The 14834-nt window shown below is 35.7% G+C and overlaps 1 protein-coding gene across 6 annotated transcripts in view; it reads right to left on the reverse strand.

The window, feature by feature from the left end:
- Nucleotides 1-14834, reverse strand: part of ppp2r5ca (protein phosphatase 2, regulatory subunit B', gamma a) — a 156228-nt gene that overhangs the window by 3926 nt on the left and 137468 nt on the right. For 4 of the 6 annotated variants that reach the window (XM_048537087.2, XM_048537088.2, XM_059649099.1 and 1 more), the window contains 4 exons: nucleotides 14052-14153; nucleotides 9465-9537; nucleotides 7665-7730; nucleotides 1971-2087 (listed from right to left, as the gene is read on the reverse strand). In XM_048537087.2, the coding sequence (XP_048393044.1) occupies nucleotides 1971-2087; nucleotides 7665-7730; nucleotides 9465-9537; nucleotides 14052-14153 (358 nt within the window). The remainder of the gene's footprint in view (nucleotides 1-1970; nucleotides 2088-7664; nucleotides 7731-9464; nucleotides 9538-14051; nucleotides 14154-14834) is intronic. The other 2 variants (XM_048537089.2, XM_048537092.2) reach the window with 1 other exon arrangement.

Here is a 14834-nt window from a genome sequence, read left to right on the forward strand (position 1 = left end):
ACGCCTCTATTCAAAAAGAGAATGAGGTAGAAAGTAGTACATTATAGATCAGTTAGTTTACTATCTGTTATTAGGAAATTTCTGGAATCCATTATTAAGGGACATTTGGGAAGTCAAAACATAATCCATTGTGTAAACATGGTTTCATGAAGGGTAAGTCATTTTTCACCAATTTGCTAGAGCTCTTCAAAGACATTACAAGCAAAGGGAACAACGGGGCTGCTGCAGATGAGGTATATTTGGACTTCCAGAAGGCATAAAAAGGTTAATACACAAGGTTAGCTCACACTGAATGAAGTGCCAGAGAAAGTGGTAGATGCAAGGACAGTTACAGCATGTAAAAGACATTTGGATAGGTATACGAATAGGGAAGATTCACAGGGAAATTTAGTCAAATGCAGGCAAATGGGTCTAGTTTAGTTTGGGAAACCTGGTCAGCATGGATAAGTTAGACCTAATGGTCTGTACCTGTGCTATATGACTCTGATGAAGCAATATATTAGCTTGGAAACAGGACTTGTTAACCAACAGAAAGCAGCATCAAGATAAATGCATTTTGTTTAGGTTGGCAAGATGTAGCTAGGAGAGTCACACAGGGTTTCGACTTCAGGCCTTAACTATTTACAGTCTATTAATGACTTGGACGCAAGGATAGAAAGTGCTGTAGCGAAGTTTGCAAATGTCACTAAAATAGGTGGGAAAGTAATGTGCAATGAAGAAATAAGAAATTTTGCAAATGAAGTTTAACTTGGATGAGAGATGTTATCGATTTTGGTCAGAAGAATAAAAAGGCAACTCTTTATTGAATGGAGAGAAACTTCACTCGTGTTTTTGTGAAGAGGAATGCGGGTGTCCTTGTGTATGTGTTGTAGAAAGCTAGCTTGCAGATAATGAACCTCAGTTCAGTAGGGCAAATGGAATTTTGGCACTGTTGCTGAAGAAATGGAGAATGAAAGTAGGGAATGTACTACTACGCATTAGTGGGACAACATCTAGAGTACTGCATATGGTTTTGGGCCCCTTACTTCAGAAAGGATGCAATTGTATTGGAGGCAGCTCAAAGTTCACTAGATTAAATTCCAGAGATGAAAAGCTTGTCTTACCAGGAAGGATTCAGCAGTTAGACTTATACTTGCTACAGTTTAGGAGGATGAGGGAAGATTTAATTGAATTATACAAGATGTGAAAAGAATTGTAGAGTTGCAATGCCATCCAGAAGTAGAGATCTTAGTTTTAGACTGAGGGGTGGCAGATTTAAAAACGGAGATGAGTAAGAATTAAAAACAGGAAGAACTGCGGATGCTGCAAATCAGGAAGAAAAACAATATTGTTGGAAAGGCTCAGCAGGTACGGCGGCATCTGTGAAGGAATAAACCCATTTTGGGTCCGGTGACCCTTCCTCAGAACTGATGAGGAAGAATTACTTCTATCAAAGAGTTGTGAATCTGTGGAATTCACTACCCGAGAATGATGGATGCCAAGATGAAATAAATTTAAGGAGCAGATAGACACATTTTTAATCAGCAGGAATGTGGAGTTGAGGCTGAGAGGAGATCAGTCAACATTGTATTATTGGTGGATAAGGTTGGAGGGGCTGAATTGCCCAGTCCTGCCCCTAGTTCTTACGTTATTTTCACAAAGTAAGTTCTATTTGTATCCATTTGTGGCAAGATCCTACGTAGGGCCCAATGGATTCAATAAAAATTAACCTTAACTATTCCTAACTTTTCTGCAATTTTATATTTTCTTAAAAAATCTTTATGGAATACAATACCTCCATTATTTTAAATTTGTATCATAAGCGAAAATTATTAAATGAAATCAAGGAATCCACAAAGCTAAACAGAAGAATTAAATCTGAGATTATTCAACAGCTATCAATTTGCAGTCTCATGAGACTTGTATATTAATTTCTTCCATGACTCATAAGAAACCATTTTAGTAGTATAATTTTTGTCGCCATTTTATACCTGAGTTGCTTGATCTTCTACTGCCTTTCTGATCATCTGGATATCATCTATCAATGGACCATCTGTTTCCATGGCAACCGGACTATTCATGCCACTGGGTTCAATAAAAAGCTGATACTGAAAGATAAAATTTAAGTTTCATGTACAAATAAGCTGAAGTTTAAACTAAAAATAAAAATGGATTCACAAATATCAAGACAGATAACATTTCAATTTGAAAACTAAGAATGTCTCTGTCTGGTTGCACAAAACATTCAGGAACTTTCATGTGGTGCTACTGAAATTTTATTGGAAGAAGAATGCAAGTTTTGCTGAGGCACTGAACTGAGACAAACCAAGGAGCTGAATCTAGGTCTAATTAATGGCAGACTATTCAGAAATATGGTCATCTTGGATTAGCCAATCTTAGCTACTTAGAGGCAGTGATACAACTGGTCAGGATTCTTACTTCAGATCTGTATCCATATTTATATGACCATACAGAAAAGATAGGAAGATGATTAAAGGTGAAGCCCTGATGTCAAGCCTCCTCCATCATTCAGTGCCAATGTTCACAGATGAATAACTACCATTTTAGATGCTGAGGATGGACATTTGGGTGTGTGTACACACATCTGTGTAGGAGTATGTGCAAAGGTTTGAGGGCGAGTGTTGAGGGGAAGTATCAACATTGTAGCCATTACATGCAAAGACCCAATATCTAATGGAGAAGAGTGGCTTAAAACCGAGTGAGGCCAAATGAAGGACAGATTTGCAAGTAAGCTATTTGGTTTCTCAGCAACATATCACAACACATGGTCAACACTTAAGAAAATTTGTATAAATACAGGTCAATGATGATTTCAAAATAAAAAAGTGTAAATATGCAGTTTAAAGTTATCCTGAAGTGACCAAAACGTGCTCAATGTATAAATTTCAATATATAAATTGAGTTTCACGTGCAAATATTGAATTAAATACCAAGAGAGATGGCATTTTTTCACTGTTTTATTTTCCAACATGTAAATTTAAAATATCTGTTTTATGGTGAAGATTACAAGATTTTATAATTTAGAACTCCCAGCAGTACATACAATGTAGCCAATTAAATAGTCAACAGGGGAAAAATTCTCTCAGTGAAACTGTCATGTCTGTTAGTGATGTCAGACACTAGTGGTACTTACGCACTTATTTTTTTCCTTTTTAATGCACAGTGATAGGCCAAGCACAATTCAGCTGACAATCAAGTTATGATGTTTCCTTGCTTATCTTGCTAAGATATGCAATTTACAAACATGTACTACTGATTTGAAGAATGTGCCCCCAACATGTTGGGTAGGGTTGTTATAAGCCTGATTTTTTTTTGTGCAAAGTTACTTAGCAGAGCGAGTTATGCACTTTACAGCCACTACAGCTCAAACTTAAGCCACAAAAAGGAGTATATTCAACAAGCCTCATATGCTAACCATGTAAAGTAAGTAAACAGAAAAGTTGTATGAAGGCACAGATGTACTATGGTATATTTTCCTTTATTATGCTCATTTTGATTTTATATCCATCATTCACACCACTGAGTCCTAAATACTGCAACAATTACTGAAAATCTTGGACAAAGCGGCGGTCATATCCCTTGAAAATGGGATCTCGAAAGAAGAAAATGTAATTGCTGCAAATCAGAGAAAGATTTTTTTAAAAAAAGGTGAAAATTACATTTATTCTTTTTTGAAGTTGTTTTAGACTTAGACTTTAACTTATAACAAATCTGGTATCTAGGACAAACACGATGAGCATTACCCCACCCTCGCCTCTCTATTTAGGGCAGTGAAATTAACAGTGAATTTCAAAAAGATCACTGCATCTATTCTGAACTGAAGCCTACATAAAATATATTCATTTGAATTAACGTGAACAAGCCTGCTATGCAACATTTTATGACATTATCTTTATGCCTGATTTTATATGGATATTATCATGATCCCAGCTGATGCCAACACTGGAAAAGTCAGATACCAGAGAGAGATCTGGCTGGAGAAATTTCACTCTTATTTTATTGTACAAATCACAAACTAGACTTACAGTATATAAGAATTATTGAAACATACTCTTTACAAATAGAGTAGAAGACAAAAAAAGCTAACACATGTGATTTTATAATAGGAAAGACCAACTACGAAAGTACTAATCGATGTCACTGTCACTGTAATACCGAGTTCAAGAAATCAACTGTTTCCCTTCCCCAAATTAGGTTCTAGTAAGGATCATTGGTCAATTCACCCATGCAGACATAACGTGGAGGTGGTGGGATATTTTGCTGTGACACCTTCAGGAAAAATGGCACTGGACACATGTTACAGACAACCAGTTCAATTGATATTGGAAGCTTTAAGTTTCCAAAAATTGATATACCAGTTTCTGGAACCATACCTGTGAGAATTTGGAGGGAAAATAAAGGATTTGTGAGAATTAGAGGTAAGAAAGGAATGCAATTCTACGATATATATCAATAGTGCTAGATTTGTTGTTTTAGGTAGGGAGAACCAAAGAAACATTTCTTACCAAGTTGTAACAAATATGTCGTAGAAAACAGAAGTTCTACCTGAAAACAGAAGTTCTACCTAAATACAATGATTTTTTTGCTCAGATTTCATCAAAAAAATGTTCCTTTTTGATGTTCAGCAAGTTTGAACTCTGGTTAATTATCAGTCATATCTTACTAAATGTTAGACCAGGACTTAAAGGGTTGAATGGATTACTCCTAATTCCTTTGTGTACTATGTTATTAGTTTTACTGAATACAACTGTCCACACTGTTTTAGCAGTTCTCATGTTGTCTCTCTTGGATACAAAGATACGTAAAAAGACTGATTCCTCAGAACATACACTGCAAAATAACAATTCAGCGTCCAGAGCATCTCCAATCTATCTTAGGTAGTTACTGGACTTTAAACATTAACATCGTTTTCTTCCCACATATGCAGCCAGACCTGCTGAGTTTCCCTAGCAATTTCTATTTTTGTTTCAGATTTTCATCATCCACAGTTCTTTGGTTTAGATTACAAATGTGTTGGGGATATAAAATTTAAAAAAAATTCTTGCTATCCTTTATAATCTTAAAAACACTTTTTTTTCTTCTCTATTCACTTTTTGTACTGAACGAACTAGTCACTTATTTCTGGCTCAGAATTTAAACGCCTCGTTTAACATGCTTCAATTTCATCATTTAAACAGTTGGACAATTTCCTGCTTTACAAAGGTTTAAGAGTTCCCTGTAGAGGGCACCAGGTCCTTCCAATGTCGCAGTGTGATATAAATAAATTCTAAGTCAGTTGGTGAGGTTGAAACCAAAACACTATTCTTTTCCTGTGGAGAATGTTTACTGACATACTCAGTCCTATACCTCTCATCCCATAGCCAGTGTCACAGATGCTTCCATCTATAAACAATTAATATCCACATGAATCTCAACCTTAATAAAGGCAAAACTAAACCTTAACAATAGCAATTATCAGACAGTAACTTGTAAAATGCATAAACACTCAATGCCTAGTGCTAAACACAACAAGTGATGCTGTCCACAAAGTTCGACCCAATGTCTACATGGAATTGCTACCTCATACCATAAATTATTACTGATTTTGTGCTGCAGTCTTACCTGCATCAGCAACTGAATCAAAATTTTGAAGAAACTCAAGTGATATGGATGTTTCTGACAAGCGCAACATTTGTTCCCCATCACTAATTTCCCTTGATCTAAGTGGATTGCTATAGCATTTCTAGAGGGCAATGAAGAGCCAACAGCATCAGAGTGGGCCTGCGGTCACATGTAGCCCATATTAGGTAAGAACGATCGATCCTTTTACACAAATGAAGAAATCTGTGAACCAGATAGGTTTTTACAGCACTCTGATAATTTCATGGTTACCATTAACAAACTAATGTTTAATTCTAAATTTAGAAATTGAATTTATTTGAAGCAAATAAGTATACTTAAGCAACAACTATAAAACATCCATCTAATGTTACAATCTAATCCAAAATTTAAATTCTGTTGCTATGTCCTTAAAATATTAGTCTCATGCTCTGGATTACTCATCTAATGACATTACCAACATGCCAAATTCGCCCTGTTTGTAATTCTGTCATGTTCGGGTTCAAAATTGAGAGAATGGATTAACTGACCATCTAGCAATCATTTCTGAATTCTTAAAAGCAAATCAAATGACCTGTTTCACCATATGCACTCTGAAGAGGGATGCATATATTTCCTAATTAAAAGAGTGACATGCTAAAATTGGGTAGTTAGAGATTAATCAAGTTTTGAAACAATAAGTGAAACTTAGTTCCTTTATTCCTGAATGGATCTTGTGCATTCAACACAAGAACCACAGCATGCTTAGAAGGAAATAAGTATACTTAACTGACAAAGAAAAATAAAAGCTATAAAACATTCAGTTACAATCTAATCCGAAATGCTCCCCTTTAACAGAACTGAAACGTAGCATTACCCAACTTCAAATGTTTTCATATCTACCTTTGAACTGATAATCGTGACACAGCAAAATAAAGGATCATTACGAAAGGGAACTTACTCATTCATCTCTACTTGAGATTTTCATTTAGTAAGTCTTTCCCTTTTATAAATATTCCATGGAGTATTTAAATAGCTCCACAATAGTGTTCAATAACTCCTCTTCAACAAGACCCATTCAGACTTGCTTGACCTAGTGATTGAAATTTTACATGGTCTCATTCTGGTCACTTGGAGTGATTTGATATTTAAAAAATATCAAATTATGTTATTAAAAAATGCAAGTATATCATAATTGAAAACCACCTCATACCAGCTGATATAAAGCAGCATTGATGAATGTCAAGGATACAGAAAATGATTTACAAGTACATTACCACAGTGAATATATTTCATTAGCAGTGAAGTGCTTTAGAGTATCTTGAGATTGTGAAATCAATATATAAATGCAAGTTCATTTATCCACTTATAAATAATGAAAACACCATTTGCTGGCAAATACAGAGATTGGAAGTGGGACTTGGGAACACATGTAGACTATTTGCTCAGAGATAACAAGCCTGTTATGAAAAGACTGTACAGAAGATTACTCACATTTACCAAAAGGCATGCAACCTAGTCTCATTTTAAAAATCATTTACTGTAAAAATTGATTTATTCAGTAATTATAATTGGTTAACCATGAATGAACAGGTGTAAACTACACCAAAGGATAAAAATTATAACTTATACAAACCAGAACATTACACATTTGGGGCAAATAACTAAGATTTATTGTCACATCTTTTATTCAGTAACACATAGTTAGTGATCAATAAATAACAATTCAAAATTGAAAATACACAAGGACATGAAGATCTCATGAAGTTAAAAATGTCCATTCAAAGGGTCTGAAAAACTGAACAATATTTTAAATGGAAAGGTTTATTATAATTATTTATTTTTGTTTTAGTACTCTGAAAAATTGAACTGAATCTGTACATTCAACTTTTTGGACTGATCTGACCTTAAGCAGTAGCTTTCTTTCAGCTCTGTACATGCCATTAGCAATAGTGTCAAAATCCATTTCAAAGGAGATCTTTGTTTCAGATGACTACGACATTTCATTTGTTCAGTGGGCTAATTTAAAAATCACAAGACATTTAAAAAAAGTTGAAGTTTTGGTGCATTTTCATACAAGTGCCTACCTGATTTTTGGAGACAGGGCACATGGACAGTTCCCAGGATGACCAGTTTTGAAAGGAACCCAGTGTCTGATGAAAGGAAGTCACTTATGAAGTTTGGTTAAAATAAAGCATTTTAGGATGGTCAGTATTTATGGACAAATAACCTTAGGTCAGGTAAAGCACAGGAAAAAAAAGATTACATTAAATCTTACTTTACTTTTCCCAACAATGGAATTCAACCTCAACCTCAACCTCAAACGGGCTCACCTAAATGGTTGTCAGTATCCTTATGTCCCAAAGGATAACTGAAACTTTTAAGTTAAACTACTAGTGTTTTGATCTGTGGGCAAACGCCTACCAGATTGAGTCTAGTCCTAGTCATTTTACTTGACTAACCAGAAAGAAGCAAGTCATTTGCACAACTAGTATTGGCTACATTACACGGATAAAAAGAAGGAAAAACTACAGTGTCACTCAGTCACTTTTAAAATGTACTGGTTAAGCATAGCATATGTAGAGTTGATTCCACCATTCAGATTAAGTAAGACTTTCTTTGGAGGGGTAGAATCATGGGGAGCAACGAATGGACAAAGGAATGGAAGGGAACCTGGTTGGAGAAGGGTTACAAAGTCAGAAATCTCCCAGATTGTGAAGAAGTAAGAGCTGAAAGTGTGTGTTTGGAATGGCCATTACTGGTAACTCAGCAATTTACTACTGTTAATTTTTTTTTAAACCAGATATACCAATATTGGTCTTGTTGGGAGGAAGGGAGCAATGGAGGTAAAGGAACGATGGGTGCACAGCCATTGAAATTCACAGCTTGTAGGTCACTGTCAATTTCACTGGCTCAGAAAATGAGTGAGTGCCATTCCAGACATCAGCTGCATTTGAGAGGATTGGAAAGAAACTCCGGTAGAATTCACACGGAGTAAAAAGGAAACGCCGACTTATGCAAAAAGAAATTCATCTTTAGGGTAGAGGAAGATGCGTAGAGAGAAAAAGTATTTAAGTGCCTATTTGTATATTCTTTAAATATTTTAAATAGTTCATAATTTTATTAAATAATGAACAGAAGTAACAATGTTGAAAAGCTACCCAGTGTCATTGGTGTGGAAATGCACTCAGAACAAATCAAACAATTTATTTCTGTATGAGTTATAACACTAAGGACCTACCACAACTACAAGTATATGAAGACATTTTAAACGTATATTCACAGAGATTAGGCGATGTGACATCTTCCTATGCATTTCCAAATTAAATCTTGAGCTACCAACAATTTTAAATGAAATGAACGAGTGGAGAGTTGACAAGATTAATCGCATCTACAGTGACATTGTTGGTTGAAGTGGGTTGGGATAAGACTTGCCTCAAGTTGATTCTGATGTGCCTGTTGCACTACCACAGTTTTCATGGTTAGACACCAAACTAAAGTAAAACACAAAATAATTTTGTGCATTTCTAACAGATAACGATAAATAGTTGGAATTGAAGTGGAAATTACAACATACAAAGTTAAAAACAAATTATTCTGAATGTCTTTTTTAAAAAGAAAGTTGCAAGATACAAACAAACACTTAAAGACAACTTCAATTTATAAAAGTTTACAAAGCAAATCAATCCATTGCTAATTCATTTTCTGAATATGGTTGGATTCATTGTCCTCACAGACAAACTATTTTCATAAGTAATCAGGATTAACTTAATCCAAATTCTATCTGTGCTAAAAATAAATAGCTGTGAAGGCTGTTCAATACAGCACACTTCACCTTTACAATACTGTTCATTGAGCAATATTTAATAGTGACGATATAAACATACCTGTGGATTTGCTTTTGCTAAATTTTCTATTTTGAGCCATGCCTCTTCACGTTCTTTCAATTTTGCTTTCTCCCTAAACATTACAGAAGTGAACATTTTGAGACACCTGAAGAAACTAGTTTGATAGTCTGAAATTGCAATTATCTCACACAGTGCATTGAAACAACAGTAGTTTTGGTGGTATTGGTTCTACGATCTGTGATGTGAACACAGAGCTGTTCATAGCGGATGTGATCACAATGGAACCAAAGTAGTTTACTGTGCAGGTAGCCATTATATAGATCTTTGTTACTGCTACCCCAAACTGACACTGACCTTTCTGTGCTAGTTATACAGTTTTAAACAATGACCTTTTCATAATTGCCTCCCGAATCAGATGAAGCAGTTCTGAAAAATCATATTGACCTTGAAACATTAATTTTTTTTGCTTGAAAGATGCTGCCAGACTTCCTGCAGAATTTTGTTTTCATTTCAGATGAAACAGTATTTCTCTATTCATTGTTAAAATCTGTCACAATTACAAAAGTTGCTGTTAAATCTCCTTTTTGTCTCCTCTAGTGTCATGCATTCAAACTATAACTACAGATGGATAGTTTCCAAATCCAGACATAGTTATGAATCTACACTTCATTTAAATTATTGAATTTAACAATTAAAAATGTTTCTAGATTCTATAACTTCATTTACCTAGACTCCATTTCATAAAGATTATATCTTTGAATATTTAAATTCAGTTTCTCATTCATACACTTCAGCATTATTTTACTGAGCATATGTTCCTGGTCCTCCCATAATTCATTTCCTCATACTTGTCCATTTCAAATCACCAACTATATGTGGCACTATTCTGCCATTAAAGTAATGTCTCTGTTGCTTGCTGATTAATTGTACAGTATTTAAAATCATTTTCTAGTTCAACCACCTAATGCCACAACTCAAATCACTGGAACACAATATTCCAAATATATTAAGCGTAGAACGATGTACCACAAGAAAACCACTCGCTTCTTCGCCCTCGTGCTGGCTAAATCTCACACCCCTACTCTTTCCCCATAACTTTTCAAAAATGTTTTCTTTTCAACTATTTAATACTGTTTTGAAAATAACAATTAAAACTGTTTCAATACTCCTTCAGGCAGTGTATTCCTGATAATACTCTGCATAAAAGAGTTCACAATCTCACTTCAATAGTGGGACAGAACTTTTCTGATGAGCTTTGCGAGGTACCTCCAAGAATTATTAAAGATTAGTTCAATACAAAACAGAATCTGAAGGAATGAAGGCATGCTATTGAGGGTGATCTGGATAAAACCATTAGAGGACAAAACCAAGACAACATGTTATCAATTAGGATAAAGTTACACATACATACAGTACAGGATAAACGTATACCATGAAGTGGTAATTTAAAGACTAATTTCACTTCAAACAAAATGGAGGGATTAAGGTAAAGTAAAACATCTGCCAAAGTAGAAGGCTATGGGTAGTATAAGATGAATATAAAACATAAAAGTAGGTAAGAAACGGAACAGAAAAGTCCACACAGAATTGGATCACAAAGAAATTGAAAAGAAATAGAACTTAGCTTCATCCATTTTCAACCTGCTTGCTCTAAATAAGAGTACAAATGCTCAGGCGATGAAAAAGGAGGACATAGAATTGTTGGTTGAGGTAGGCATTTAAATGTTTGTGGTGTCAAGACGAAAAGCAGAACTTTCAGGGAACAGTAGGTTGAAGTAACTAAAGGCAACACACTAGTTCTACAGGAACTGCATACAGGAATATTTAAAAAAGTGTCAACTAACAAAACTATTCTTGTCTTTCTTCAGAAATTGGAATACTTGTCTATTGTGAGGGAGAACGCTAACAATTTTTGAAAGGAGAATAAGACTGAAATCACATCTGTCATAACTGCCAGCAGCTTGAGCAACATCAGCTCAGATATGGTGAGCTGGAGTTGGTGATGCACGAATCAATGGAAAAGCTACCTGGGCACTTCTATTCTGGCAAATTTAGGCTGGTAGCAGAGTGAGTGAGCAGGTGAAACACGCGATGGAACATCTTTGTGGGAAAACCGGTTGAGAAATACCAGGAAGAGGTACAGATGTTTGATGAAGTTGGAGTGGATCTCTGAGGGTTTCTGGGACAGCAGCAGACCAGAGTTATAACATAGGTCAAGTATAAATAACCTGAGGAGGATCTAGTTTCCGTATCCCTGGAGCTGGAACACTGAATCAGTTTCTTAAACTTCCTCCAGTTGATTGACCAAGTACAGGATACTGAAGGCCCTTTCAGTAGAGTAGTAAATGATGAGAACATCCACACAGCATTGACAAGGTTTGACAGTGTCAAACCTTAACCTTTGAAACAGGGGACCAGGTATTCTAGAATACAAAGAAATACTGGACTCCTGAGACCAAGAAAGAGGCCACCCATCAGGGAGGTCACGCAGTACAATCGAGAATTAGGTCTCAGGGTGAACAGGTAGATGGAACAGATTACTGAAAAGCAAGCATAGTTCCGGTCTCTGCTGCCTTTATCTCCATGGTAAATCTTCTGCCCGATCCTACTCATGTATTCACGATGCAACAGCCAACTGTGTGTTGTCTTGCATAAACTGTATATAGCAATCTGCTAGACCAAGGAATGAAAGTTACTCTCTCCCCATTTTAGGTTAATATCACTCTTCTTCCTGCGTGAACTTTTTCATTGTTAGTCCCAATGGCCAATGCATAAAAAATTGGCCTAACTACCTTTCAGAACTGATTTATGATTAAAGTGACATTTTGCACTCAACCGCGGGCAATTCTCCACTCTCTTCTTTAGGCAAGACCCAGTCCTTCCAGTGAACCTGCGATAGGGTTAGGGTTAGGAATACTGCCTCACCATACCTTCTGGCGTCGATGGTTCAGTTAATAAGTGGATAGCAGATCATCACATAGGGCTAACTAAAGTGTTCAGGATGGTACCCAACAAGACAGACAAAAGCACTGAAAATACAGGGGGGACTGACTAAATTGCAAGAATATTTTTCCAAAATCAGAATAAGATACAAGATGTGAGGTTCTGAACCCCACAGTCATCAAGTAGTGGCGACATCTATATTGTCAAGTCAACAGCTGTGCAGCAGAAAACAGTTCACCGAGGTGAGTTGCTTAAGACCAGAGTCTGATAATTGATATAGGTGCATGGAATCACTTGGCAATATTACAGAACCTTAACTGCCAAAGTGTGACACAGCAAAGTTGAGTTGGATTACTCAATCTTTACGCATTCAAGTTTAGAAGAACAAGACTTGATCATTTTCAAATAATATTGCGAGGGACACTTGTGACAGGGCAGAAGCAGAGAGGATGTTTTCCTTTGTGAAGGAATCTAGAAATACGGGGACGCAGTTTCAACATTAAGGATGTCCAATTTAAATAAGAGCGATTAGGAAGGTTTTCTTCTCTCAGAGTGTGGTCAATGTTTGGAATTCTCTTCCAGAGCAAACAGTGAAGTGTGCGTCACTGAATATGCTCAAGATTGATTTGGACATATTTTGAGTTACAAGAGAGTCAACTGTTATTGGGGAGATGACGGAGTGGGGGGAGGCAGGTAGGAATAATCTTATTGAATGGCAGAGCAGGGTCAGCTAGCCGAATGGCCTATTCCTGCTTTGATTTGTTTGTTATTATGTTATGGCAAAATAAGCACAAATTTTGGCGAAGTTTTAGCATACTGTTAGCTGATTGGTGCATTCGCCATGGATTTCATCACAGGGCTGATCACGTGTATCTTTGTGTGAAGTGATTCTGACACTTCCATCCTTTAGAACACAATTATTTTTGGAGTTACTTACCTCACCTGCTATCCACGTTCATTATTGTCCATTCTTGCTGTTTATTTTCAGGCTTGTTCTCTGCTGAACTAAGCAACGCTTTTTTTTTGTTTACTCAAGGCCCAGAACCATAAAGTATAATGAGTGCCAAGTTCTGCTATGGTAACTGCCTCCATGGGGCTAGAAATCTAATTTAACGGGCTTCCAAATAACAGTGGAGAGCCACAAAGACTCAGCTGAAATGGGGATAAAGACAATAAGTTATATTCCCTTCAAATATGGAGGATGAAAGATGATTGCAGGGGCAAATCAACATCTCAGCTGTACCCTACGTACTTCTCCCAGACATTTATATTTTAGCAGGTCAGATACATTACTGTTGGAGTCTCTTCAAACTTTTGTTTGAATGTGTACTTTGTAGGGATACAGAATACTGCAGAAACTAAAGACTGTTTTAACTGCTAATACACACTTCATTTGCACCTTACAACTGCTACATCTCCATAGTTTAGCCCATTTTGTTTAAATAGATGCAAATCTATGGACTGAAATTGTTTATAAGTGGTAACATCATCACAAAGTTGTGAATTGTATATTGTTTGCTGGTACACTCTCCACTAATTGTTTTGCCCATTGTTGTTTCAAGAATACAAATTTGGGTTAATCATGTGCAAATGTTCTGAGACAACAAAGCATGCTAGATAACTTCATGTTAGATTGAGATCTAACACATGCACATTTTATGAAGGACAGACAGTTGAACTTACTTTTGCCTTTCTGCTTTGAACTGTTGGGTGCAGTCATCAAATAGCTTCTGATTCATTTCCATAAAGAGTTTCAGAGCATTGTAAATTAATCCATGGATAGTCCTATATGCATAAGACATTAATTAAATCTCATGCATGCTTAACAATATCTAATGTATTAGGTTGACATTAGGTAATTACAAGAAAACTAACTACTGTGGAACTGGAAATAAAGTGTATAAAATGCACATTAGTAAACATGAAGTTTAAAGTAATGCTCTCTTCTCCCCAAAGGAAATGCATTTACTTAATTTAAATTTGTATAATTTCATTAAAACTCAAGTGGATAATTTTCACCTCAATCACCAGATATGACATGGATGCAATCAGATCAACCGCCTTTCTTTTTAGAAAACACACTGCCCAATTTCTTTTATTATTGAAGCCAGTGAGAAATAAAATTCGGCAGCTATAAAGTGGATAATTGAATACTTTTCAAATTTTTTTCGCCCCATCGGGCAGGTTAAGTAAAAATTACCTGTAAGTTTTAATACATAATACACTAAAATACTATATTTATAGTAACATTTAAAAAACAATGTCATGCTCCTAAAATAGCAATATCTTACGACGCAATTTCCCCACCTATAATCATTTGCAAGTTCAATTATTGGTAATCTACAGTAATATTATCTTTCCTTATTATGAAGGTATACTTTCAAAATGATCTATCAGACTTTACTACGGACAAGGCAAGGAACAAATTATTTTAAATATATCTCAGAATTTTATCATTGAACCTTT

Source organism: Stegostoma tigrinum, chromosome 10 (assembly GCF_030684315.1).
Source record: "Stegostoma tigrinum isolate sSteTig4 chromosome 10, sSteTig4.hap1, whole genome shotgun sequence".
In the NCBI taxonomy this organism is placed as follows: domain Eukaryota; kingdom Metazoa; phylum Chordata; class Chondrichthyes; order Orectolobiformes; family Stegostomatidae; genus Stegostoma; species Stegostoma tigrinum.